Here is a 25,199-nt window from a genome sequence, read left to right on the forward strand (position 1 = left end):
CTAAAAAAATTTTTTAAATATACAAGAACAATAATATTATTATAAATAATTTCTTTCTATAGTGATGAATAATATTCTTATTAAAAATACATGTTATAGAAGACCATTAATTTTTTTAATTGGAACATCTTTTGTCAAAATGCTAAGTTGGGGACAGAAGAGCTATCAGCTAACAAGAAAAATGAATAACAAGATCCTCTGCGTTTATTCTTTCCGGATCATTTTGAATGGCTCGACCCTGTATATTGAACATTGTGAAGGATACACGACACCCCTATGTAACGAGATACCAGCCGCCGGTGCGAGAAGAAGGATGAGGAGGAAGAAGATGATGAAGAAGACCTGTGTTCTGGTTTACAAAAATTACTGCTGGAACATATCCTTGAAAGCCGAAACCACGAGAACGCCGGCGCCTATACATCATCGCTAACACGCTAATATCGTTAACACTTTAACGATACGATGAATGATTTATTCGTTCTTTTATTATCTGTTCTGTTCAAATTTCCGTTCAATTAATAATAATTAACTTTCTAAGATACCGTATAACGAAAACTCTATCTTATATTAAATTATAAATGACGTATATAGTTAAGAAGACTAATCAAGAGAAATCGTACAAAAGTATTAACTCTTATATAAATCATACTAAATATTATTAGATCATAATATTTTTAGACTCAGTTTTGATAGAATTATGCATCAATATAGATTAACTACATTAATTTAACCTCGGTTCATTTTATTCTTCATCTTTTTCTAATCTTAGAACTAGAAAAAGATGAAGAATAAATTGAACCAAAATTAAAGTTAAACTATATTGGCAGAAATGGACATTAGTCATCATACAAAACTGACATTTCGCAATCTTTTTTTAAAAAGGAAACTTTTGCGTTTTATCCAATTATACATATTTGCCCGGAACATGTTGCATTAGAGTGACAAAAATAAATCGATTGCCTCACCGCATTATGTGCGTTGCGGTGCATCTTAATAAAAGCGCGTACACATACGTCCTTCCGCCTCTAAGGCCCTCGGTAGCCATTTAGAAACCAATGAGCTTCTAATGAAGGTGGAGCTTGCGACAGAAATCTCCACCTACTCTTAAAACGCTCTATTTCCCTCCGCTCGTCGGCGACGAGCGACGCAGCATGAGCCAAGAGAAGATTGCGGAGAACGCGAAAGAACGAGAGAAGAAGAGAAAGATAGAGAACCGATGAGGACCTTTAAGTATGTCTTAACTCGGCCAAGTCAGTTGGCATCTCGGCTGCTCGAGAGCAAAATGACGCCTTCGTTTTCGAGCGCGGTCCCGCGATCAGACAAGACTCACGAGACCTCGATTGACGCATTGTAACGCCGACATGGAAAAAAAATTGCAGACTCTACAGTCATAACGTGTTTAACGCAAATTGAAATCTGTGCCGGACGTGTATTGATCCTTTAAGTTCAGAAGTGAATAGAGAACTTTTGCCAAGTTTGCTTTATGAGATAAAAGTTGGTCCAGCGGAAATTGGTGAAAGAGCGTGAGCGAAAGTGGGGTAGTCGGCGAGTACCAGGTATCAGGTATATCAGGAAACTTTATGATCGAAGTTAACAAGCATAAGATACTAACAAACTTCATCAAAGCTCAAAAGAAGTTGCGAGGGTGAAATTATATTGATTGAAAGTTATTTTTATAGGTTGTAGTTATATTCTTTCGATTTTTATTAATTTATTTATTCGATTTTATTAATATCGTATTGACATAAGAATTAGCGAGTGAAGAAAAACAAAAAATATCTAGAATAACGTATCAGTAATCGCTGATCAAAGCTGAGGTCAAATTATGATCGTCGTCGCGCGATAAAATGCCAATTGGCGGGTACCGCAGTTTAAAGGTTAATAAGTTTAATCGACACTCGATAAGAATCACCTCAGCTAGGCCATTGGTGATCTAGCATAAAATTCAAGTACGTGAGATTTTTCAGAAGTCCATTATTATTCGAGAAAAATTCATTTGTACAGATATGCATTTATAATTTCGTATAAGTGTAATAATATTACTTATATATAATTATGAATATCATATTTAATATTTATATATGTGTCACAGTCAAAGTATTAACTCAGTAAATGCAATATACACTTACTGTAGTCTGCTGTAGTCAATGTATACATTGACTAGAAAGTGACTACACATTTATTGAATTTAACTGACTTTGACTGTGACATATACCTACATATATCAGCAACATGCATAATACATTTAATTATTCGACCAACTAAGGCAGGAAAAAAGGATCAATTTTTTTAACACAATTCAGGAAAGGATCCAAAGATTAATAAATGATAGTCGGGACAGCCAGGAGTTTCTTCAGGAAAAAAAATCACCGCTCTAATTATTATTTAGGCAATGAGAAAATACAGGACCACACGAATGTGAACCTGAGAATCAGAAGCCTGCGAAGAATCGTAATTAACTCGAAACGCGTGCGCGGATTTTAATCTCCTGATTATGCTCGTAAATATCGAAATTAGCACATTTTCCAATAGCGAGAAAATCAGACGAATTTCATTTGAATATGTAACCAGACGGGTATGATGAATCGGAAATTGACGGACATATGTATTAATATGTATCTCTTCGTAGAATTATCGTGGCATAAATGTAATAAAATATGCATCTGTGACAAGTATAATTTACAAGGAGATAATTCAATTCGTATTCCTGAGGTTGAGATTTTAGAAATAATTTTAAAATGATCGATTGCAGTTAATTAATAAAATGATAATTTATTATAAGTTTTATGAATAAAAACTGTACACGTATATAAAATTAATTTATATTAACAGTGATACTGGAAATTTTATTCTTTTCTGTTATATACATTTGTTGATTATTTCTCTTGTCGGATCATTTTATTAAAAAAACTGTAGGTGTAAAAACTTTTGGAAAGGTGTTAATTTTTGTTCTACTTACTTTTGTTTTATATTTCAAGTAAAATAATTAAATTAAAAGCGTTCTCTTCAAATTTATTTACTCACAACTTTTCAATGTCTATTACATAGTTTCAATTATAATTTCATACAGTGGAAGATGCTTAAATTGCCAAGAACATATTTCATCGCGAAAACGATATTAAATTATTGTACTTTATCAAAGGTATTTGCGTCTATATATTCGAGTCGGTTAAATTTTGCAAGACAGATATACTAGAGAGAATTATTTATATACGGTTGAAGTATGAACGAGTTTTCGAACAGTCTGCGAACACTTTGCAGCCGCTGGCACGTGGCCCTAATTGCACCGTCACGCTCGAGCTCGAAAATGCTTTAATTAACATTTCCCGAAACAAATTACGCATAAACGTGTCGGTTTCATTCGCATATCCCGCATCGCCATAAATAATTATCTTTTAACGATCGCATACGTTAAATCGATGAAACCCTTTAAGCGGTGTCTGATAATGACATTTTAAGGCTTAAAAATTTTTAATCGTAAGAAATTGACCATAAATCGAATGTGAGGAGAATAATCATCACCTATGATTGATCAATTTCTTACAGTTTAAAAGTTAAAACTTAAATTTTACGCTTTGAAACTTCATTGTATAGATGCCGCTTTTTCCGGAGTCTTTCATTAAAAGATTTAATGCACTAGTTTAACATATATGCATACATATTTTCTTTTATTTTAATTTAAAATAATTAATCATAACTGTGTGTGTGAAAAAATAGGTTGATGTTCTTAAGATTTTAAAGTTAACTTCAAAAAATTAATTTTTGAATAATTATTTTGCATTGAACTATTATCATCTTGTTGCCTGCCTACTTCGTTCAAATTATGAATAGACCTAGATTCTAATACATCACAACTTTATTTAGCCCCACTCTTAGTGCTAAATGCGGACGTCCAATTCCAAATTTTAATCGCCCGATACGAAGATTGCGTTCAGGGTCAACGTGAGATAAATAGCATTATCCGATTTAATGTTAAACGTGTGACGAGAATACATGCTATATAGCCAAGCCAATTCTGCAAATATAATGTTACAGTAAAATATGACCATAATTCATAACGCCGATCGCTATAATTTCGATGTCACATTTTATAAATAGCACCTTAAATGGAAAAAGATTACAAATGCTGCAAATTGATTCGCTAGAAATAAAGGAGGAGAAATTATTATCAACTCTCGTATGATTGACATTGACTTTCTAAATATAATATAATCGACTAATTATGTTACGAAAACAAATTATAAATTATTATGTTGTTATTATTATCAATATATTAATAATATTAACCTTTATTATATTATTATAATGCATGGAAAATATACAGAAGGAAAATTTCATTCAATTTATTGTAAGCGCCTTTTCAAAGAAAAATTAATAAATAAATTTAATATAAAAATTCAATTGATCATAACACACAAAAAAAAATTGTTGATCAATACAATATAATATATATTATAATATTTCTTATCTTCCCTTTACTCTATTTTATCAAAAAATACAAGCATGCATGATGTATAACCAGACAGAAATTATAATCACATGGAAAAATATTACTGTCTTTTCGAATTTATATAAAAAGGTTCGTAGTGTCGCTAGATCTTCCCTTTAGTTTTATTATTATCTATATGTTATTGGAAATTTGTTTGACATCGTGCTAGCATGTCACAGTTAGAATACTAGTATGTGAACGTACAATATTTACATTTCTCACAATATTTACATTATAAACCATATTTTACTTGAATATCATTCAAAATAGAACAATATAAACACGCATCTTGACACACATCTCGGATTCATCTCATACGCATGCATCTTATATGTATTTGCGAATTGGCTCGTCCAGATTATCTTCTCGTATTTTGAATTTCCACTACAATTCCGAGCCTCGCTAATATTATATTTCTGGCTGATATTTTGAGATCTCGGCTGAATAATCATGTCGCATGAAATTAAACCGCAAGTCTAGTCGTGGCTTCGTTTCGAGACGGATTACATCGTATTTGAATAATGTAGTACAGTGCAATTCATTGCTAATAATAAAATATGACAATAGTAAAAATATAACTTTACATTGTTAATTCAAATCTAATTGTATAGAAATTTCATTCTTCCTCACAGGTGAGATTTTATCTCGCGAAATTGAGACGATGTTCACGTCGACGCGGCCGATGATATAAATACGCGGGAAACGAAGGATGTGTTAAAAAATTGAAGACTCCGCGAGAAAAGCGGAGAACTTGGCAATGGAATCGTATTGATTGTCATGCCGATGTGAGGGAAAGTGCGCCGGAAGAAAGCGCGGGTGAAAAAATGTTAGCTGCGACGGACGTGGAACAAGGCGCGAACAATAGCGTGATAGTGTCGCAATTAGCGAATTCGCACACTCCACAGGATTTCACGGTCTCACGCTTGCTATCCACGCCGACACACTCCTTGGGTAAGGAATATAAAACTAGTACTTTATATCATTGTAACAAATGACATGTTATTAATTATCTGATTAAAATCCTCCGTTTTTCAATCATATTTTTACTTCTTCCGTTTGCAATCTGGGTCTAGTTCAACTTTTTTTTATTGTTCTAGGTTTTTAAAAATTGTGAAATAATTTATTCTTCAACATCTCTATTATGTTACCAAATAATTTTTTCGATTTTAAGAAGGGAAATCAGATTCCGCCCTCCTTTATTTTGGAGAAATTTTGCTTGTGCCAAAAAAAAGTTCAAATTATTTAAACCGAGAGTTGACAATAATAAGTAAAAAATCGATATGAAAGATTGATACTTAAAATTGATATTCAAAAGATTGATATTTAAATAACACAAATAAATATTTAATTATTATTAATTAAGCGTGTAAAGTTTGAAGAAGTTTTAATGGAAGTTTTCTGGTACTAACTTGCGAGTAGAAAACTGCAAATTGTTATATTATTTTCATCACTAATTATTCAAATATAGCACAATTACTCGATGTTATTGTTTTGTAACTAAAATTTCATTATAATTATAATTTTGATTTGTAAATATATATATATATTATATTAACAATTTATTTGAACGAAATTTTATGGAATATGGAAAATGCGTTACTAACACGAGAACGCAGCATCTACTGCGTATGATTTAATCACGTCCCTTCGCATGTAATCCGCGGTTTACGTCGCATTTGATTTCATCGAAATCACGCATTTCCAGTCATGCTGCTCGCATTATACCGCTTTGATGAATGCCCAAGTATAGTGGAGTCATTCAAAGAATGGCTGCGGCTGTTAGTCGACCCGCGCGCGTGCGTTTCTTTTTTTTCTCTTTTTCCTTTTTTTGGTACAGGCCGCCGGTATCGCAAGCGGCATCTTCGAAACCGCACGTTTCACTGTTGCGATAGAGACCATCGAGAAAAATAATTTCGCATTCTTCTCGTGGCAACGAAAATATGATTCTATTGACGTTCGTTCTGCGAACGATACTTCAATTATGCTAGAAAGATATATGAGCAGACTTTCAAAATGCGTTTTGTCCAAAATTTGTAATTTTCAGAAAACGAGAAAGAAAGAAACTTCGCACACAAGAAAATTACGTACTTTACAGAAAATAATAATATGCCAATCAGTAGGATGTAAAATATTAAACAAAATTAATAAACAATTGCTAAAAATATTAAACTAAAAAAATGAAATTTTTGGACAAAATGCATTTTGGAATTCTGCTCTTCATATGTATAACAGATTTCGATAGAGTCATATATTTTTCGCGCGCGTAAAAATGTATGTTGCTCCGCGAGAAGAATACGAAATATACATATAATAATAGTACGTTAAAGAAAGTATAAATACTTAAAAATATCTAATAGGAAAATATGTAATTTTATCAAGAGAAGAAAAAAGGAATTTATAATTATTTCAAAAGCTGGATTGAGAACGAAATGTCACTGATAATTGCTGATTACTGTTGTTTCGCAGATTGCAGCGAGACCTCTTCTATTGCTGGGAACAGAAGACCCAGGAGAAGCAGGACTACCTTCTCGGCGCAACAGTTGGCCGCGTTGGAGAGAGTCTTCGAGAAGACGCACTATCCGGATGCCTTCGTCCGTGAGGAATTGGCGACCAGGGTGTCTTTGTCGGAGGCTAGAGTGCAGGTAATGCAATCTATTGTTCCAATACGGTAGCTCGGGATAAGTGTAAAAAAATAAATGTTTTCTTTTAATAAATTTATTCATAAATTTTCAACACATATCAGATATACCAGAAATCTGTTTAGATATTTTTATAAGAAAATAATTAATTTAATTTCTCTTTAGATTTATTTTTTTACTTCTTATATACATTTTTAAAATATAATAAAAAGTTCTAGCATTTTGTTCCATTTTATTTTATTTTAATATTTCTACTTTCTAGAATGAGTCATATAATGAATATTTTATCTGAGGACTGCAGCGATCTTTTTAGATTATATTAACTCATGAAACTTATGAATAGCGAAAATTTTTTGGTGCGAATTGAAGCAATTAGAAAATTATTTCTTCAAATTGTCCGACAAATATTTGATACATTGACTATCTTTTCTAAATTAATAAACACATTTATGCTATAGTCTCATTTATATTGCTAGCTTTATATATAACTAAATAGAGAAATCCAGAAAATATTATATTAAATAAACAGAAATAGAAAATCATATTGGGACACCGAAAGGGCATCATTCTCAATAATGTTCGATCTCATTCACCCTATACGAGGATGATGGAACGTGGCGGAACGATAAACCGCCGCTTCGAGATGCTCAACCGAGCAACCGACCCACAGAACGAGCGGACCGCTCTTTGAAGCTGTCTTCCACTCGGTAACCGAGAAGACTAGCTGTCCGAGAAAGTATCACGACGTGCACATGTGTTAGGCTCTTGTACCAAACGCAACGCATCGTCAGTAACACGGGGGGAAGAAAGATGAAGGAGGAGGTGGAGGAGGAGGTGGCGGCGGAAGGTGGAGGTCGCGGACAGCTAGGCAGAAAATCGGAGGAGACAGGTTGTCAGAGCAGAGAGAGAGAAAGAGAGAAAGAGAGAGAGAGGGGGGGGAGGAAGAGAGAGAAAGATAGAGAGCTATGATTAGCCGGACGACGACGCACGTTCCAGCATCTGCGCGCTCCGACGTCGTGCGTCGAGCACGTGTTCGCGTCGCCGTCGCCGTCGTCAGCGGTCCATGCCGCGTACACGCGTCTGTCTGCGTCGTCGGTACGCCTGCCAGGAGCCGTCACGCTGTCCCGTCTTCGGCCGGCGCGCCGCGTCCTTCCGTTCTCCCGCTCCCTCCGCGTCTCCGTCGAGCCCGGTCGAAGACGCGAGATTTTTGGAGTAACGTAAGATGAGAAGCGTCAATAACGTGAGAAAGTAGATCAAGTATTTCTAACGAAGGTTTTTCGGGAAAAAGAGGTGATTCTCTGACGAAGAGCATGTTCTTCAAATCGTATATATTTATTTGCTTATGGCTTGGTCTTCCTCGAGTGATATCAGAGTATTTGTGATAGTTAGACATGTCGGATCCATTAGATTTTCTTCGAAGATATTCCTAAAAGGCGGCATGGCCCTTTGAGTCGGATTTATTTGAGTTATATACTCTAAGACTTCAATTCGTAGAATTCATTTGAGAGACGGATACTCGTTTGAGAGACCGTAAGAAACTCAATGAAGCGTTAATCGGTGAAGCTAAATTAATAAATATACACATAAACGATTAAAATTAAAATCTGCAAATTCGAGTGAACTAGCCCGAAGAAATGCTAAAGCATGCATGCACAACTTTAAAAAGCATTAATCCTTTGAGTGAATTACAATTAAATTCACTTATGAATTTACTTACAATTAGTTGCATTAGATATATTTGTGGCAATAATTATTACGCATTCAGTTTTCTTATAGTTTATTTTTTTAAATTATGTTTTATTTTCGCGCAAATATCTTTATCTTTTATAGCAATAAAATCGCAATATTATATTCTTGACACTCTAGTTCATATTTTGTTAATAATGTATACGCGACCAATGTACAGGATAATAGATGATAAAAGAAAAAACCAAGATATCTATTGTTTCTAAAAATAAATCTTATTGAAGATGAATAAAATTTAAAAAATAACAAGACATTTTTAGAAATAGCAGATACCTGGTTTTTTAAATCATCTAAATATTATTCTGATTGATATTGATTGTTTATAAAAACGCAATCATTCTATTCGTGTGCAGAGAATGTTTAACATTTTCCATTTCTTTCAATTCCAAAGAATTTCACTCTTTAAAAATTGACAACAGAAATAAGAGCACCAGCGAAGCACTATGTCGTCCTTTTTGCATAGGTGTGGTTCCAGAACAGGCGGGCAAAATTCCGGCGGAACGAGCGGAGCTCGGCGATGAGCCGGGGTGTCTCCGCAGGCAGAGAAATGGAGACCGCGCTACCGCTACGTCCTATCAGGGTGTCGCATCCTCCGCAGCATCCGACAGAGAGCAACGCGGAATCGTCACAGGGCGCAGCTGCTACCACTCAAGTAACAGCGCAGTATTCTTACGGCGATTATTGGCGAACGACGCCGCAGCATTACGCGGTGCAAACCGCCGCGACCGCCGGTTGTCACGGTTTCGCTGCAAACGGCGGCCTGGCGAACATGAGCCTGCCGCCATACCACCATCATCAGGCCGATATCCATCACGGCACTCTCGACGGAACCGCTGTGAACGGCCTGAGCGCCCTGAGGCTGCGAGCGCATCCTTATGGCTCAACGTATCCAGCGATGCACGCGAGTATGTGACATTGTCCCCGGAAATCGAATCTTCAAAACGCGAAAACGTAACGCTTAAGTCTCTGAACATGTAATTTCGATCGAGGGAATTTAAGCTTCCGAAATCGGACTTAAATTATAAAAGAGTGATATTTTTCGAAGAAAAAAATACATATGCACGGAAAGAATGGTCTTGCTTAAGTATCTAAAAATTTAGCTAAATATGAAAATAATTTTCTTGGATCATCAAAATAATTGTGTAGGATGTCTAGTTGCTAAAATGTTAAAACTTTTTGCAGTATTTGTCATCAACGTTTGAGCGTTTAATTATTTTGATGAGAGTTAACAAAATTATTTTCAGATCTATATAAGCTAAATTTTTAGATACTTCAGCAAAATCGTTCTTTCCATGTATAAAAACTGTTCTTTCTTCTCGAAGTTACAAGACTTACATAAGACACGTGAGCGACTGTTTCTTAGGAATTATTTCTAGATTCTCCGTCTCGGCACAACATGACTCTTCATTTATAAATTCGCGAAGACTGGAACACTTATTACGATTTTATTAACGACTTTCTTTTCTTGCGGAATAGACCGTTCGAGTTGCTTCAATATCATTCTGTAAAAACGATGTGACGCAAACGCGTGAAGAATCATTTATCGAAATCTTTATAAAAGTGACTAGAAAGTTCGCTCGAATCGTCCAAACCAAAGATAAGCTTGACTGTTAAGAATATATTTGATATCGTAGCCGATTTAAGATGATCTCGCGCAGCATCTGGCGTCCCTAGGGCTATATGCAAAGAGGGATAATTCTGATATTCGATGGATTATCGCTGGTAAAAGTCCAACGTTGACCGTGTGCCTTATAACTAATAATAATGATTAACTGATTAGATTAGGTTTAAGCTGTAAGTTTTGAACATACAGGGTAACGAGTAAATAAGTCATAGCGCTTCTTTTTCCCGTCGATAAAATAGCATATTAAGTTATATGAGGAATTATATTAGAACATCGTAATATTTTAAATACAGAATACAGAAAACGGTATTCTACACGGAGTTACGGCCTTACACAGATATATGTAGACGGTATAGATAAAGACAACATCGTGTGCAATAAAAACATTGAGATCGGAGAACGTCTTCGGGGATGTTTTCTCACTGATATATACATATATATATATATATATATAATCAGAAAAGTACACAACATATAGATATATGTAACAAATACATGTATATATGTACACATATCGAAATATATATTGGCACAGGATTAGAATATAGTCAACCGGTATATATTGATCGTATCCGTATTTTGTCTCACTCTTAAAATGCATTATTCTCAACCCTCAGCAGATATTATGAAGTTTTCTTAAATCTCGTAGCACAAAACGCTGGTGTAATTAAAATTAAATAATGCAAGACCTCACATTCATAAAGTGATATGATTAAAATTCTTTTTTTAACGGATTTTCTTAATTTTACATGGAACGCGCGCGATATTTTATATGGAATGACTGAGACTTAAAAAATTTAACAGCTTAAAAAGATATATATTACCTGCCGAGGATTAAATATCAATATCTACATCAATCATCTTGGACCATAACATGATATTATAATTTAACAAGACAAACATTCAAAAAACATCAAAAGGATGCCTACAAGGCATCCAAAACATTATAGCGTCTAAAAAGTATTCGACGCTTATTTAACATCTTTACGCTTTCCTTGATTTGTATTGCTTTAGCACATCAAGAACTTTAAAACCTTTGGAAAATTTTATCATCAAATACAAAATTCAATATTTCCATCTCCATAAATTCATCCAAAGTTAATTGCTTTGATATTTCCAACATATTTTTTATTCCGTACCTTAATACTATACCGTTACTTGAACATTCTGCACAACATTGCTCCAGTCGAGCTTGGATGGCACTAGATAAAAAGCCGGTGCAATCTTACTACCGCAGGGACATTGACTGCCGGCGATCCAGCTGTACGAACCAAGTTTCGTATTACATTTAGGACAATTTAATTTCCCCTCAACATTATGTGTAATATCGGGCATCCAGGCCAATGGTTCTACAAAGTAAATCTTGTCGCAGAGCTCGACTCGTGCCGACTCGTCTCTCCTCTGGATCAATTTGTCACAGCTCTCGCCGTCCTTGGAGGCGCTTTTGGCACTGATATGTCGCCAGATCTGCTTCTCGCGCGGCGCATGAGACAAAATGTTGCTGGCGCTCGCCACGATGCGACGGCACTTCTTACAACGATAAACCGACGGCTCGGGACGCACGGTTGTCAGCGCGGGGTCTGGCTTCACCAAGTCGATGCAGCTCTGGGGAAGAATGCGAGCCTTGCGCACTTTGTCGGCGGCGATCTGCAACCGATACATTTTGAACTGCACGTTAGTATTGTCGACGCCGTAGCTCATATCCTCGTAGAGCCGCAACTGCGCCATGAAGCCAGGGTTTGGCGCGACAAAGCGACGCTTTGACTTCACCACTTGGAGCGCATCCGCGAAACTCAACTCGTGCTTCTTCATGATATACGCGATCACTACGGTAGCGGATCGCGACACGCCGAAGTAACAGTGCACCAGTACCCTACCATTGTCAAGGGCACGATCGATAAAATCATAGGAGTCTTCAAAGTGCGTTAGCAGATCTTCTCGCGGCATATCCGTCACTTGTATATACTTTATGATTAAATTCGGGAGACGTTCCTGGATCTTTCTTGGCAACGGACATGAATCTATTGTTAGTATATGAGTTATTCCAGCTTCCTTCAGCCAGTCGACATCTGTGGCAGCCGTGAGATTACCCAGGAACAAGCTTGACTCGATCTCATCAAAGCTGCACGGACCAGCGTCAAAATCTTCTCTTGTTAATTTATTTGTATCTTCCTGCGCCATGCTCAGCACTCTGTAATCATGAGCGATTCTACGGAGGGTATTTCTAAATACTAATCTAATAATTAAGATTGCTATCTACTTCATTATTTTTTATTTCTATTTTAAAACATCCAAACTAGATTACACATTAATCCATAACCCATTCCACATTAAAATAATATTTACAACTCTGATAGCAAAGCCTGTGGAGATAGATTTTGAACAGAGCCTGCTACCAATTTTTGATTGCAGAAAGGCACCAACTGTATACAGAATTTGTATTATCACTGACATTGTCAGCAAATTACTACCAGAAATATAACAAACCCTGCTAGACGTGCTATGCCAGCAGATTGGTAGCAGAAACCGAGCAAAGTCTTGTATAACCTGACAGCAGATTGAGAGCAGAACCCGATTCGAGCAGACTCTGCTCGGTTTCTGCCACCAATCTGCTGGTATAACTTGTCAACAGGCTTTGTCAACAAATCCATAGCCAAATACAGACACAGATGGCTATGGTTTTGTAGTCAAAATCTGATGGAGTTTGCTGCCAATTTGGCCTCAAATTGCTAACATTTTGCTCTATCAGGAAATACTTATAATAATTTGAAAAGGAACAGAATGGGAGCTTAAAAAGTGAAAATAAATGTTTATTATACGTGCTATAACTACAGTAATTATTTAATTCTTATTTTGTATTTATATTAAATAATCATTATAAAGATGAATAAACATGTATGATTCTAAATACATAACTAAACAAAATATTAACAGGATATAACTTACAGAGTAATAAAGCTGAATGTTTGTCTGATAAATAAAATATCAATATATTAGCAATTTGCAAACAGATTTGAGTCAAATGTGGCAAATTAATATCGACATTAAGACTCATGTTTGCTAACAAAGCCTGTCAACAGCAAATTGCAAACAGAAACTGTTGTGAGAAGAATCTGTCATTTCCTAATCATTTAAATGGAATATCATTTCTGCAGTTAATCCACAGAATGTTAATCCAGTGTAATACGGAGTGATCGAATTCACTAAATAATTTGACAGGCACTACAGGTGTGAGGATGACAAAGACGAATGCGCAGTAATTGGCTGTCGCGATATGCACGAAATCAATGGTGCAAAGTATAAAATGAACTTGCCTGGACAAAAGAAAAGGTTATTCTTGCCGACAAAAATATATGACACAGTATTAACAGTCAATCAAATCTACTTTGGAGAACATATCTTGCATATGGAAGAAATATGTCGTTTGATTTGCAACTCACTTTGTGCTCGCGATTTCGATACTCAAATATCTCGAATGACAAAATAACACACGCAGGATATTCCACCTGCTGCAGTCCGACGGGCGTCAAAGAGGACGGGATCAGTTAAATCATCTTCGAGAACCTTCGGTTCTATGCGACGAGCCGATGATACTTAATCGCGAAATATTGCCGCTGTCTGACATTATTGTCATTGAAAATGTAAAAAAACACAATTTTCAAAATCAGCTGTGCACATATCACTCGGCGTTGCTCGGCATGTTCGAAAATAGGCTTGGCCAGGCCTGACTCGCCTGGCGGCTGCCGGTGAAAGAAAGAAGCGAAGTTGGCAGCATTGAAAATTACTGTTGCGTTTTCATATGTGATGACGTCACGTGTCGAATGGAGCCATCTTTTCTTGCCTCTCACTCTCACCTCGCCCTCTTTGCTGTCGCTAGATGTGTAGCGCACGCGGAAAAAGTGAGGTTAGGTTAAGGCGTGCGAGCACTGTGGGCAGCTGGCAATCGTACGGGCTGCGGAGGAGATCGGACGATCGCGCGAGCGATGTCGAGCAAAACCAGAGGTAAGAACAAGAAGGTCGACGCGATCGAGAATGGAGCAGCCGACGATGTCGCGACCGACGACGTCGCGACCGATGATGTCGCGACCAACGATATCGCGACAAAGCTCGCGGACGTGGAGATCCAAGAGGAAACGCCGACCAAGAAGCTTACGCACAAGGAGAAAAAGAAGCTGAAGAAGCAACAGGAGTACGAGCGGGCGATGGAGATGCTGACGAAGGCAGGTGGACAGGGTCACAGCGAGTTAGAATCCAACTTTACGATCTCGCAGAGCCAGACACAGCAACGCGGTAATCAGCAACTGGATAACGCGGTCGACATCAAGGTGGAAAACTTCAGCATAGCGGCCAAGGGCAAAGAGCTCTTCACCAACGCCAGCTTGCTTATAGCGCAGGGTAGGCGGTATGGCCTTGTGGGACCGAACGGGTATGCTCTTGCTTTGCTGCATCCAACGTATCTGAGAAATCGAAATTGCTATAAGATCTGTTCTTTGTAGCTGAACTAGTGTACCCTCATTCTTAAAATGAAATATATATATAAATATATATATATATAAGGTTTCTTTTTATAGTTGAACTAGTCTATACTCTTTGCACTCTTAAAATGAAATAAGTATATGTTTGATATATTTGACAAGAAATAAGATAAAAGCAAAAAGAAAAGTTGTAATATAATCCTAGTGCAGCGACAAAAAACAGGTCAATTATAAAGCAATCAATTGTAAGCAACACTTATCGAAAGACTTATGAAATTTAAGAATTTTTCCTTATTCAAATGTTTACAATTTGTAATTTAACAAGTAGACTTTGATTTTGTATAAAAAAGCAACATTTCCTATAAAAAGATTATATCACATTTAATATTCTTTTTATTGCAGTCATGGCAAAACTACCTTGCTTCGTCATATAGCCAAAAGAGCTTTTAATATCCCACCTACGATAGATGTCCTGTATTGTGAACAAGAAGTTATAGCAGATGATACTCCGGCTGTAGAAGTGGTACTCAATGCCGATGTGAAGTGCAAAGAGCTTCAGGCAGAATGCAAGAAATTAGAAGAATTGACAGAGCAAGGGGATACCAGCGTGCAGAATAGATTGCAAGAGGTAATCATTATTTTTATAAACTTTAAAATTTTTTTCTCTACAAAATTGATAAATTATATACAAAAAGATAATCTATCTTCTCTTATCCTTTATCTTTGTGTTTTAAATCTCATATTCCTTTAAAGAAGATTGCAACTATTGAAAACTTGTACAAAATATGATTTATATATTATTTTCAGGTGTATGATGAATTAAAAGCTATTGGAGCAGATTCAGCAGAGCCGCGAGCAAGACGGATTCTCGCCGGTTTGGGATTCAATCGTGCGATGCAAAATCGTGCGACGAAGAACTTCTCTGGTGGTTGGCGAATGCGTGTTTCGCTCGCGAGAGCACTCTTCCTGGAACCCACATTGTTACTATTGGACGAACCTACAAATCATTTAGATTTGAATGCAGTTATCTGGTTGGATAATTACTTACAAAGCTGGAAGAAGACTCTGCTAGTTGTATCGCATGATCAGAGTTTCTTGGATAATGTTTGCACGGACGTCATACACTTAGATCAGCAAAAATTATTCTATTACAAGGGAAATTATAGCATGTTTAAAAAGATGTATGTTCAGAAAAGAAAGGAAATGGTGAAGGCATATGAGAAGCAGGAAAAACGTCTGAAGGACCTCAAAGCGGCTGGACAGAGTAAGAAGCAGGCTGAGAAGAAACAAAAAGAGACATTGACGAGAAAGCAAGAAAAGAATCGAACAAAGATGCAGAAACAGGAGGAGGATACCGGGCCCACGGAACTGTTGCAAAGACCGAGGGAATATATAGTAAAATTCAGTTTTCCAGATCCTCCACCGTTGCAACCTCCAATTCTCGGTCTTCAAAGTATGTAATTAGTTCTTCCATGTACTAAATTATTTATCAAGTTATATTTAGAAAAAGAAAATCAATACGAAATAAACAGAGAAAATCAGTACATAACAAAAATACAAGTTAAATCTTTGTACATTTATTTTCTCGCAGATGTAACATTTGGATACGAAGGACAAAAATCATTGTTTATCGACGCAGACTTTGGTATAGACTTAAGTTCTCGAGTAGCAATATTGGGCCCTAACGGTGTCGGTAAATCTACTTTCTTAAAATTACTAATGAGCGATATAACTTCTCAGAAAGGAGAAATCACGAAGAATCATCGACTGGTAAGTGCAAGATCGTATGTATTAAACAATAAATCATTATTTTCATTTTACAAACTTGATCGTTTAATCTGCAAAATAATAAAATATTTTTTTTAATATTTTATTATTTTGAATCTCGATTCGTAAAAGTTGTAATACTTATTGAAGTATTTACATTTATGGAATATTTTCCAAGCAAAATTTCTTGTATTATATACAGAGTAACATCAAATTGGGAATTGAATTCAGATCTTTTATTTAACAGACGATTACTTTACCATTCCAGCACTTCACTTTAATATTTTTATCTTTCATTTTTTCCCTTAATATCTATATTATCTATTATTCTAAGTTAATTTACATTTTACAGAGGATAGGAAGGTTTGACCAGCATTCTGGCGAGCATTTAACTGCTGAGGAGACTCCGGCGGAATATCTGATGCGACTATTCGATCTTCCATACGAAAAGGCACGCAAACAGCTGGGCACTTTCGGTCTCAGCTCTCACGCGCACACCATCAAGATGAAAGATCTATCGGGTGGTCAAAAGGCACGCGTTGCGTTGGCCGAACTCTGTCTAAATGCACCGGATGTGCTGATCTTGGACGAGCCGACCAACAACCTCGACATAGAATCTATCGACGCACTAGCAGACGCCATTAACGAGTATAAGGGCGGTGTAATCATCGTCTCGCACGACGAACGACTGATTCGAGATACTGAATGCTGTCTCTATGTGATTGAGAACCAGCAGATTAATGCTATCGACGGCGATTTCGACGACTATAGAAAAGAATTGCTCGAGAGCCTGGGAGAGGTCATCAATAATCCCAGTATAGCTGCGAACGCTGCCGTTCTACAATAATCGTCGACCAATTAGCATAATTGATATTTTGGTGGCCTGTAATAATATAAAAGCGATTACTGATCGCGAAGCCTTCGTATGGACGCTCGTTTCTCCTAAAAACGCTGGATCCGAATTTTGTATTATAAATATCTTGCACGAGTGTAAAAAATAAATTGTTAACAACATAGAATTTGAGTTAATTTTAAAAAATTAGTCCAAATTACTTTATCTATATCAGACCTGTCCAATTTGAGCTCCGGAGCCAAAACGCGAAGCCATCGACGCAAAAAAATTCAATGTGGATAAGTTTCCGAGGATTGTCAAAGTGTTGATACGCATCTAAACGCTTATCAACACTATAGTTCTTAAAATCTTACATTGAATTTTTTACGTCGATTTGCGTTTTGACTCCGGAACTTAAATTGGACAGGTTTGGACTGCGGTCCACTTGACGCTACAAACGCTTCGAAGTGTTTGAGCGACCAATCAGAACAAAGAATTTTATGAATTAACTAATCAAAGAATGCTTCGAAGTGTTTGTAGCGTCAAGTGGACCGCAACTTTGATCTATATGTGTGTGATAAATTATTTCTCTTAATTTCATCGAAGAGACGTATATTGAACGTGAAACTTGCAAACTTTTCAATTGATAGTCACTTTACAATTATTTGCAATATTTAAGATTTACTCATAAAGATTTGTTCGAATGTTTTAATACTTTTTACACATTCTTTTTTCTTCCTGATTACACATTTATTTCATTTTAAATATAAAAAATAATACAGCACAGTTACAAATGATAGGTGTATAATGTATGTAGATCTATTCTTTTTAGCTAAAATTCTTGCATGATTCATCACATTAGAGAGAAAAAGAGAAAAAATGTGCAAGAAAACAATTCAGCTAAAAAATAAGCCTTATATAACGAATACAAGAATATATGTTGCTATCATAAAGGCCATCACACGTACAAAAATTTTAGTCGTAATCGTAAGGTCGCAAGTAAATCGACCAATCACAATCAAAATTACGATCTCGCGTTTAAAAACGCTCGACTGTGATTGGCCGATTTGCTTACGGCCTTACGATTGCGACTAAAATTTTTGTACGTGTGATGGCTTTAACGATATAACTAAAAAAAAATAAATAATTCACTAAATAGACAAATGAGAGTAAAGTGCGCTATAAACTATTTATATTCTATAATTCAAATGTATACAAGATAATTTTCAGACGTTTCGACTGACTTCCAATCATTTTCAACGATTTAATAATATATGTAAAAGCAACGCTAGTTTTTAGATATAAAATTTCTCTTGATGATTCCTCATCGATTGCATCTTAATAAACGACACGAAAATTATTCTGTATACATTGAATTATAAAATATAAATAGTTTATTATAGCGCATCTTTAACCGCGCAGTTTACTTTCATTTGCCTGTCTATTGAATTATTTTTGTTTTAATTTCGAGAGTTCATTATCATACTTATATAACTAAAAAAATTTGATATAATGACACAACTAAAAAATTATCATTTTTTTAGTTGCTTGCAGAAAAAAAATGGAAACGTTGGAAAGAAAAAAAAATATACTATAAAAAGTACATACTTTTATTCCTCTATAATTAGTTATTACATCAAAATTGCATAAATTTTATGATTCGAAATATTTTCTAGAAAACTTAATTTTTTTAAATTATGTCGTAGCAAATAAGATTTTGGCTATTGTTTGGACAACTTCTGATTGGTTTGTCATATTTAGAACATTCCCATACAGCACAGAATTTATAGCAATATCGCTACAAAATCTCTGCAATACTGCTGCAACATGCAATGTTGCTGCAATATTGCAGCAGTGTTGCTGCAACTTTGTGCTGTAGGGGTTGTTTTAAAATAGAATAAGATAAATGCATAAGTTAGAATGAAAAGCAGGGTCTCAATGATGTCATTCCACTTATGTATAATCTGTCTCATTCTATTTTAAGCAGGTCTTGAAAAATATGGTGAACTAAACGTGGTATCCAATCTCTTTTTGAGGATTGGTCTTGCCCTTAGTTCCTCATTAGATCTAAATGTATAAACCAATCATATTCAAGAATTTTACAACAGTTGCAAAACTGCTTTCTCTGCTGAACGCAGCCAGTGCCAGTTGTTCCATTGGAAGGTTCCTTCATTTAGAAGGTTTTTGAAAATGAATGAAAATAGAAGATTTTTTACTAAAATGTAAATTAAAAAATACGTATACTTTATTCGACCAGAAGAAATTATTGATCTGCGTTTCGAAACTTTATTCGAGTAACTAATGTCTACAATAGAAGTCGTAGCGGTCATAAGATCTCAAGTCGTAGAAAATTGACCATTGTAATTATAATCGATTATTCTTCTCATTATTATTTTCGATTATTCGATTATGATTGCAGGAAAAAATGTTTTATATACAATTATGTAAATATAATAATTTAAATGTTCGCATGAGCGATGTTTTTTCTGAATTTCTGCAACTTACAATTAAGCGTGAATAATGCGGGGTCTACAATAGAAGTGGTAGCGGTCGTAAGGTCTTAAGTCGTAGAAAATTGACCAATTACAGTTGATTATTCTTCTCATATTCGACTGTGATTGGTCAATTTTCTACGACTTAAGACCTTACGACTGCTACGACTTTTATTGTAGACCCCGCATAACTTTACAAAAAAATCTCAAATTTTTTTGCTACTATACTCAAATTTGATTTGCCGCTCTCCCCTTGGCGCCTTTCCAATTGGAAGATGTGCGCGGAGCGTTCTACGCGTCGCTACATTGGATACTGGTCGTATCGCAGACGTCCGCCTGCGGGAGCCATCAACTCATAAGAAGAAGAAGAAGAACAGACTTAACGAATTCGAGTCACGAGTGTTATATATCTTTTCCCTAATAAACCTCGATAGAAGCAACACGAAGAAAATTTTAGAAGATTCCAGATTCGGACAGTCAGGTCAGTCATTCCTGATCAATCCGGATTTATTCTGATTCATTCTGCAGCCCTTTGCGTTTTGCTGAAAAGTGAATTTCTGGATATCGGTCCATCAACATCCATTTCGTCTCGGTGTTGTGCAAAACTCGTGATATTGTAAAATCTAGCAACTAGCAACAATGGCAACAAAGATCGAGGAGGTAAATATTTTATTGTTAATTTTTAATTACACTTTCCTGCACTATATGTATATAAAATGTGATCCAATTTATGCTCACATTTTGGAGGGAAAAAAAATGAGATGATAAATTAGGTTTGTCGTGTTAAAATGATATAATGCAGAATTATTCTCTTCTTGATATATACGAGGACGGTTTGAAAAGTTCGTGCAAAGTCTAATGTGCAAAGTTTGATTCTACAATGAGTCGATAGTCGGAAATCTTAAGTCTTAACCAGTTTTAACCTAAATAGGTGACTATGATTTTTTGCATCTACTAGTTGTTAGTTGTACAGCGAGTCGTTTAATTCGACTAGTAGGAAGGAATAAAGTCGAATTAGATCAGTCTTAAGAAAATCAGTAGTCTTAGTCGTACAAGTTAGTTGTTGGCCAAATTCACCGATAAGATTTAGGACTACCCACTATCGACTCATTGTAGAATCAGCTTAAAATATGGCACCACCAGTACGTATCAAGATTATTTTTAGTATCTGAAAACTCTTGGAAGATCACATACCAAATTTCAGTGAGATAGATCCACTTCTCTGTGTTTGGCTTTTATTTGAATCGATCAAGTACCATGATTTGCGAAAAATGAATAAGAAAGAATTTCGTGTAGTGTGACCACAAAATTGTTCGATTTACACTACAAAGTCCAAATTTGGAGAATAGGTAGGATGCGAAAGGATTTCGTAGCGTAAGTAGAACAATTTTGTGTGATCACGCTACACGAAATTCTTTCTTATTCATTTTTCGCAAATCATGGTACTTGATCGATTCAAATAAAAGCCAAACACAGAGAAGTGGATCTATCTCACTGAAATTTAGTGTGTGATCCTCCAAGAGTTGCCAGATATTAAAAATAATCTTGATACGTACTAGTGGTGCCATATTTTAGACTTTGCACATTTTTCAAACAGCCTTCATAATTAAAAAAATTCTTTGATTATATCAATAATTGGAACATATATATATATATATATATTTAACAAATTGACTATCATGAATCGAAATTTTTAAGTATATGAAACTTTAAAATTTTTTGTAGATAAATTTAATTAATTTTTTTGTCAGATGAGGTATTTTCTTAAGCAATTTTAATATTGTTTCCCACAGATAAAATTAGATATTGAGGAACTTAACAACTTACTCAAGCAAGCTAATAGACAACGAATCAAAGATATATTAACGCTGGAAATAAAGAAACTGCAGACGCAAATAGAAACGGCAAGATTACTGGAACAGAAGAACATGTCCACGACAACTTCGCTCAATACTGCCCAAAAGTGCTACGAAGTGAAACTGAACAACTATGGGTGGGACCAGACGAACACAACAATGAAGATTTACATAACATTAAGCAATGTTCACCAGCTGTCCAAGGAGGCCATTACCTGCAATTTTACAGAGAAATCTCTGGATCTATATATATTCGGACTAGATAATAAAAATTATCACTTACCGATTAACAATCTGTGTGCGGGAATCGATATCGAGAAGAGTAACTTTAAAGTAAAAACCGATATGATTGTTGTGTCACTCGTAAAAAAGATTGCCAAAGAGTGGTCGCACGTCACATTGGTGGAGAAGAGAATCAAGGACGCGAAATCGCCATCCATGCCTGAGTTAGGTGAGGACACCGATCCTAGCGCCAGTCTCATGAATCTTATGAAAAAAATGTATCAGGATGGCGACGATGAGACGAAGAAAACCATAGCGAAGGCATGGACTGAAAGTCAGGAAAAACAAAGAAATGGCGCAAGTTTAGATTTGTAATTTCGGTATCAATCTATCTAGACATGTTTTATGCATTTCTTTTTTGATACATTAAAAAGTATAATATAAATTATAGAGAACAATCCTCTCAAGAAACAAAAATATAGAAAATGTGATCGTATATATTTATCCTTTCTCTTTGTGTAAAGAAAATACATAGCATGGTGTAACTATAGGTTTTCAGCCTTAATAGATTAAGAAAAGTTTCTTTCAATCTAATTGCAAAATTGAAGAAAGTCAAAATTTAGATATTTTAATTTTATAAGCAGTTATATATTTTCTAAACATATTCTTAAAAATTATATTTAAATTTCATTTAAAATATTTTTAAGTCTTGAAATAATTAAGTCATGAAATCTTATAATCCTTTTTTGAAATGTTTATCCCTGTGGACATATGTTTGAATAATTACTGTCATAGTACTGATTGAATCACTAAAAACAATTATTTGCATGCTGTGTGTTAATAGTTGTGCATTTTCGATGGATCATTATACATCCATTGTATGTCATTGGAGGAATCAATAAAACCACATGTCCCAATTAACTAAAATCAGGTATCTTTATTATCTGTTCTTGCATTTTGCAAACCATCTTTTAATTTACATTATGATTATTTATAATCGATATAATATATAAAACATTCTTGAACAAGCTCGAGTAGCTATGGGTCTTACTTCGCAAACAAATAAAGAATTTGTATAATACAGTTCGTTGAGTCCTGTTTACGTTCAGTGATGTCATTTAACATTCGTTACGCGTTTAATCTGACACCATCATCAATTAATTTATATTAATATTACCGTGACAAAAATCCACAGCCCAAGTACAAAACTTTGGAATAATAAGCTACGCTAGCTTTACATTACGTCCTCTTATAAAACAATCCTAATAGCCAAACCTGCAGAGAGATTTTGAGTAGAGCTTGCTACCAATTTTTTATTGCAGAAGGGCAACAAATTGTACAAAGTTTGTACTATCAGACAATGTTAGCAAATTGCTGTCAAAAATATGACAAAGCCTGCTATCAGATTCTGTCAGTAAGTTCTGTTTGATTTCTACTACCAGTCTGTTTGCATAGAATGTTAACAGGTTTTGTCGGCAGAACAGGAACAGAATGCAACATCAGTTGTGGTCAGTCTGCTAACATCTTCTGATCAAATCTGCTACAATCTGTCGACATTCTGCTAACATTTTACTATCTGGGAATTAATCAATACTTGTAGTTAAAAAATTCGAATCTACAGTTTTGCATCTGCTAAGATAAGAATGGAATAATGCATCGCCTACGAAACTAGCGTGTGACAGCTGTTTTTTTTTTTTTGCAAATTGGCACTGAGATGATAAATCTTTGGTAGACGACATTCTCATTAAATGTAAGCATCGTTAAGATATTTTAAGCGATTTTCAATAAATCACAGATATTCCTTACGTATCTGCAATTTAAGTTGTTTACATGATAAAGAGGAACATGTTGATTGATCGATAATGAAACTTATGCTATCAAGAAGAGAAATAGACATCGACAATATTCATAAATTCGAAAAAGAAAGTTTTTTTTTTTCAAATTTCTAAATGGCAAAAACTTTACTCCAAATTGTTCTATTTATTTATGTACGAAATATATTATTCGATTGTGTTAGAAATCGTATATTAAACGCCAGCATTAACAGCGTACGATTGAAAATTGTGCGTTTTTTATTCATTAGGAAGATAATACTAACGCGACCGATTCGTATGAAAAGGTTCCGAATATTTACTTGATTGCATCTATAATACGATCGATTAACATGAGATCTCAAAATTCCAAATAACATCCTAAACTACGTTTCTTTTTATCAGATATCGTTGTCGCGATGCTTTCATGTATTAATATGTTATTATCGAACGTCTTTTTGACTAAGAAATATCCGAGAAAAACGGATTACATGTAAGATTACATATTTCGCAATGGTTACATATTCGATTCATTTTTTTGGTCATGATACAAAAATATTCGTAATTATCATGACGAACACATCTCGTATATAATAATATATAATGGTAACATATACAGCCGCAACGAAAAGAGTGTATGCGGAGTCCTGCACATTTTAAAACGATGACACTTAAAAAGATACATGTTTCGTTATATGAACCGTTCATATTCTTAAAATAATACAAATTTAACTTCCACACTCAATTCGTGTGATATATTTCCTAAAATTAGTTAGCTCACTAAGACCGCGTACGATCACATTAACGCATACCGTATGAAAATCAAAGAAAAAACACGTTGTAGTTTCCCAAATAGAATAATATCGACATATTTTATATATACATATATATATGTATATAGCACTCGCAATATAAATTTCGAAATTTGACTTGTTTGACCAACCTTTGTATATAAATCGTCCGTGATATTTTGAAATCATAATTATTTATAATTGTAATATTCGATCGATCAAATAAATAAAATCTCACAACATTTGTCTTCGTACAATAAAGTAATTTTTTTTTGTATAATACTTAAGTAAATTTTCTATTTGTATAATATATTTAAGGAGGTTGTAAAGGCAAAAAACACTTATATTAATATTTACGCTTTAAACAAACTACATACATGTGAAAGTTGTGTTCATAACATTCTGTTTTTATTGAGCAACACATTTTTATAGATTATTTATTTTATTTGTTATTA

The 25,199-nt window shown here is 35.0% G+C and overlaps 4 protein-coding genes across 6 annotated transcripts; 3 read left to right on the forward strand and 1 right to left on the reverse strand.

Annotated features, from left to right (window-relative positions):
- The first annotated feature begins 1,273 nt into the window (after positions 1 to 1,273).
- Positions 1,274 to 9,934, forward strand: LOC108732066 (aristaless-related homeobox protein). 2 transcript variants are annotated; one of them, XM_018462691.1, is made up of 4 exons: positions 1,274 to 1,563; positions 5,122 to 5,440; positions 6,956 to 7,131; positions 9,338 to 9,934. In XM_018462691.1, the coding sequence occupies exons 2-4, from the start codon at positions 5,314 to 5,316 to the stop codon at positions 9,785 to 9,787; spliced, it is 753 nt and encodes a 250-aa protein (XP_018318193.1). In that variant the 5' UTR covers positions 1,274 to 1,563; positions 5,122 to 5,313; the 3' UTR covers positions 9,788 to 9,934. The 2 variants fall into 2 exon arrangements, with proteins under 2 accessions (XP_018318193.1, XP_018318194.1); XM_018462692.1 differs by having other exon boundaries at positions 1,274 to 1,556.
- A 1,393-nt stretch (positions 9,935 to 11,327) lies between these two features.
- MKP-4 (dual specificity protein phosphatase MPK-4) lies at positions 11,328 to 14,217 on the reverse strand. 2 transcript variants are annotated; one of them, XM_018462689.1, is made up of 2 exons: positions 13,813 to 14,217; positions 11,328 to 12,689 (listed from the first exon to the last, which is right to left on the reverse strand). In XM_018462689.1, the coding sequence occupies exon 2, from the start codon at positions 12,677 to 12,679 to the stop codon at positions 11,645 to 11,647; it is 1,035 nt and encodes a 344-aa protein (XP_018318191.1). In that variant the 5' UTR covers positions 12,680 to 12,689; positions 13,813 to 14,217; the 3' UTR covers positions 11,328 to 11,644. The 2 variants fall into 2 exon arrangements, with proteins under 2 accessions (XP_018318191.1, XP_018318190.1); XM_018462688.1 differs by having other exon boundaries at positions 11,584 to 12,689; positions 13,939 to 14,216.
- Positions 14,218 to 14,346: 129 nt separating this feature from the next.
- Positions 14,347 to 17,747, forward strand: LOC108732064 (ATP-binding cassette sub-family F member 1). Its single transcript, XM_018462687.1, has 5 exons — positions 14,347 to 14,924; positions 15,376 to 15,601; positions 15,781 to 16,426; positions 16,565 to 16,743; positions 17,093 to 17,747. Exons 1-5 carry the CDS (start codon positions 14,482 to 14,484, stop codon positions 17,585 to 17,587), a joined length of 1,989 nt encoding a protein of 662 aa, XP_018318189.1. The 5' UTR covers positions 14,347 to 14,481; the 3' UTR covers positions 17,588 to 17,747.
- Positions 17,748 to 20,421: 2,674 nt separating this feature from the next.
- On the forward strand, positions 20,422 to 22,608 carry LOC108731971 (calcyclin-binding protein). The gene is made up of 2 exons (XM_018462541.1): positions 20,422 to 20,724; positions 21,858 to 22,608. Exons 1-2 carry the CDS (start codon positions 20,704 to 20,706, stop codon positions 22,515 to 22,517), a joined length of 681 nt encoding a protein of 226 aa, XP_018318043.1. The 5' UTR covers positions 20,422 to 20,703; the 3' UTR covers positions 22,518 to 22,608.
- Positions 22,609 to 25,199: the final 2,591 nt, after the last annotated feature.

The sequence above is a fragment of the Mycetomoellerius zeteki genome, unplaced genomic scaffold (genome assembly GCF_001594055.1).
Source record: "Mycetomoellerius zeteki isolate Tzet28-1 unplaced genomic scaffold, Tzet1.0 scaffold145, whole genome shotgun sequence".
Classification (NCBI taxonomy): domain Eukaryota; kingdom Metazoa; phylum Arthropoda; class Insecta; order Hymenoptera; family Formicidae; genus Mycetomoellerius; species Mycetomoellerius zeteki.

Bases quoted from the DNA above. Each gene is read 5' to 3' on its own strand.
- LOC108732066 (XM_018462691.1), top strand. From the start codon at position 5,314: ATGTTAGCTGCGACGGACGTGGAACAAGGCGCGAACAATAGCGTGATA. The intron at 5,441-6,955 runs GTAAGGAATATA...GTTGTTTCGCAG, and splicing joins CACGCCGACACACTCCTTGG to ATTGCAGCGAGACCTCTTCT. The intron at 7,132-9,337 runs GTAATGCAATCT...CTTTTTGCATAG, and splicing joins TGTCGGAGGCTAGAGTGCAG to GTGTGGTTCCAGAACAGGCG.
- MKP-4 (XM_018462689.1), bottom strand. From the start codon at position 12,679: ATGGCGCAGGAAGATACAAATAAATTAACAAGAGAAGATTTTGACGCT.
- LOC108732064 (XM_018462687.1), top strand. From the start codon at position 14,482: ATGTCGAGCAAAACCAGAGGTAAGAACAAGAAGGTCGACGCGATCGAG. The intron at 16,427-16,564 runs GTATGTAATTAG...ATTTTCTCGCAG, and splicing joins TCCAATTCTCGGTCTTCAAA to ATGTAACATTTGGATACGAA. The intron at 16,744-17,092 runs GTAAGTGCAAGA...TACATTTTACAG, and splicing joins TCACGAAGAATCATCGACTG to AGGATAGGAAGGTTTGACCA.
- LOC108731971 (XM_018462541.1), top strand. From the start codon at position 20,704: ATGGCAACAAAGATCGAGGAG. The intron at 20,725-21,857 runs GTAAATATTTTA...TGTTTCCCACAG, and splicing joins TGGCAACAAAGATCGAGGAG to ATAAAATTAGATATTGAGGA.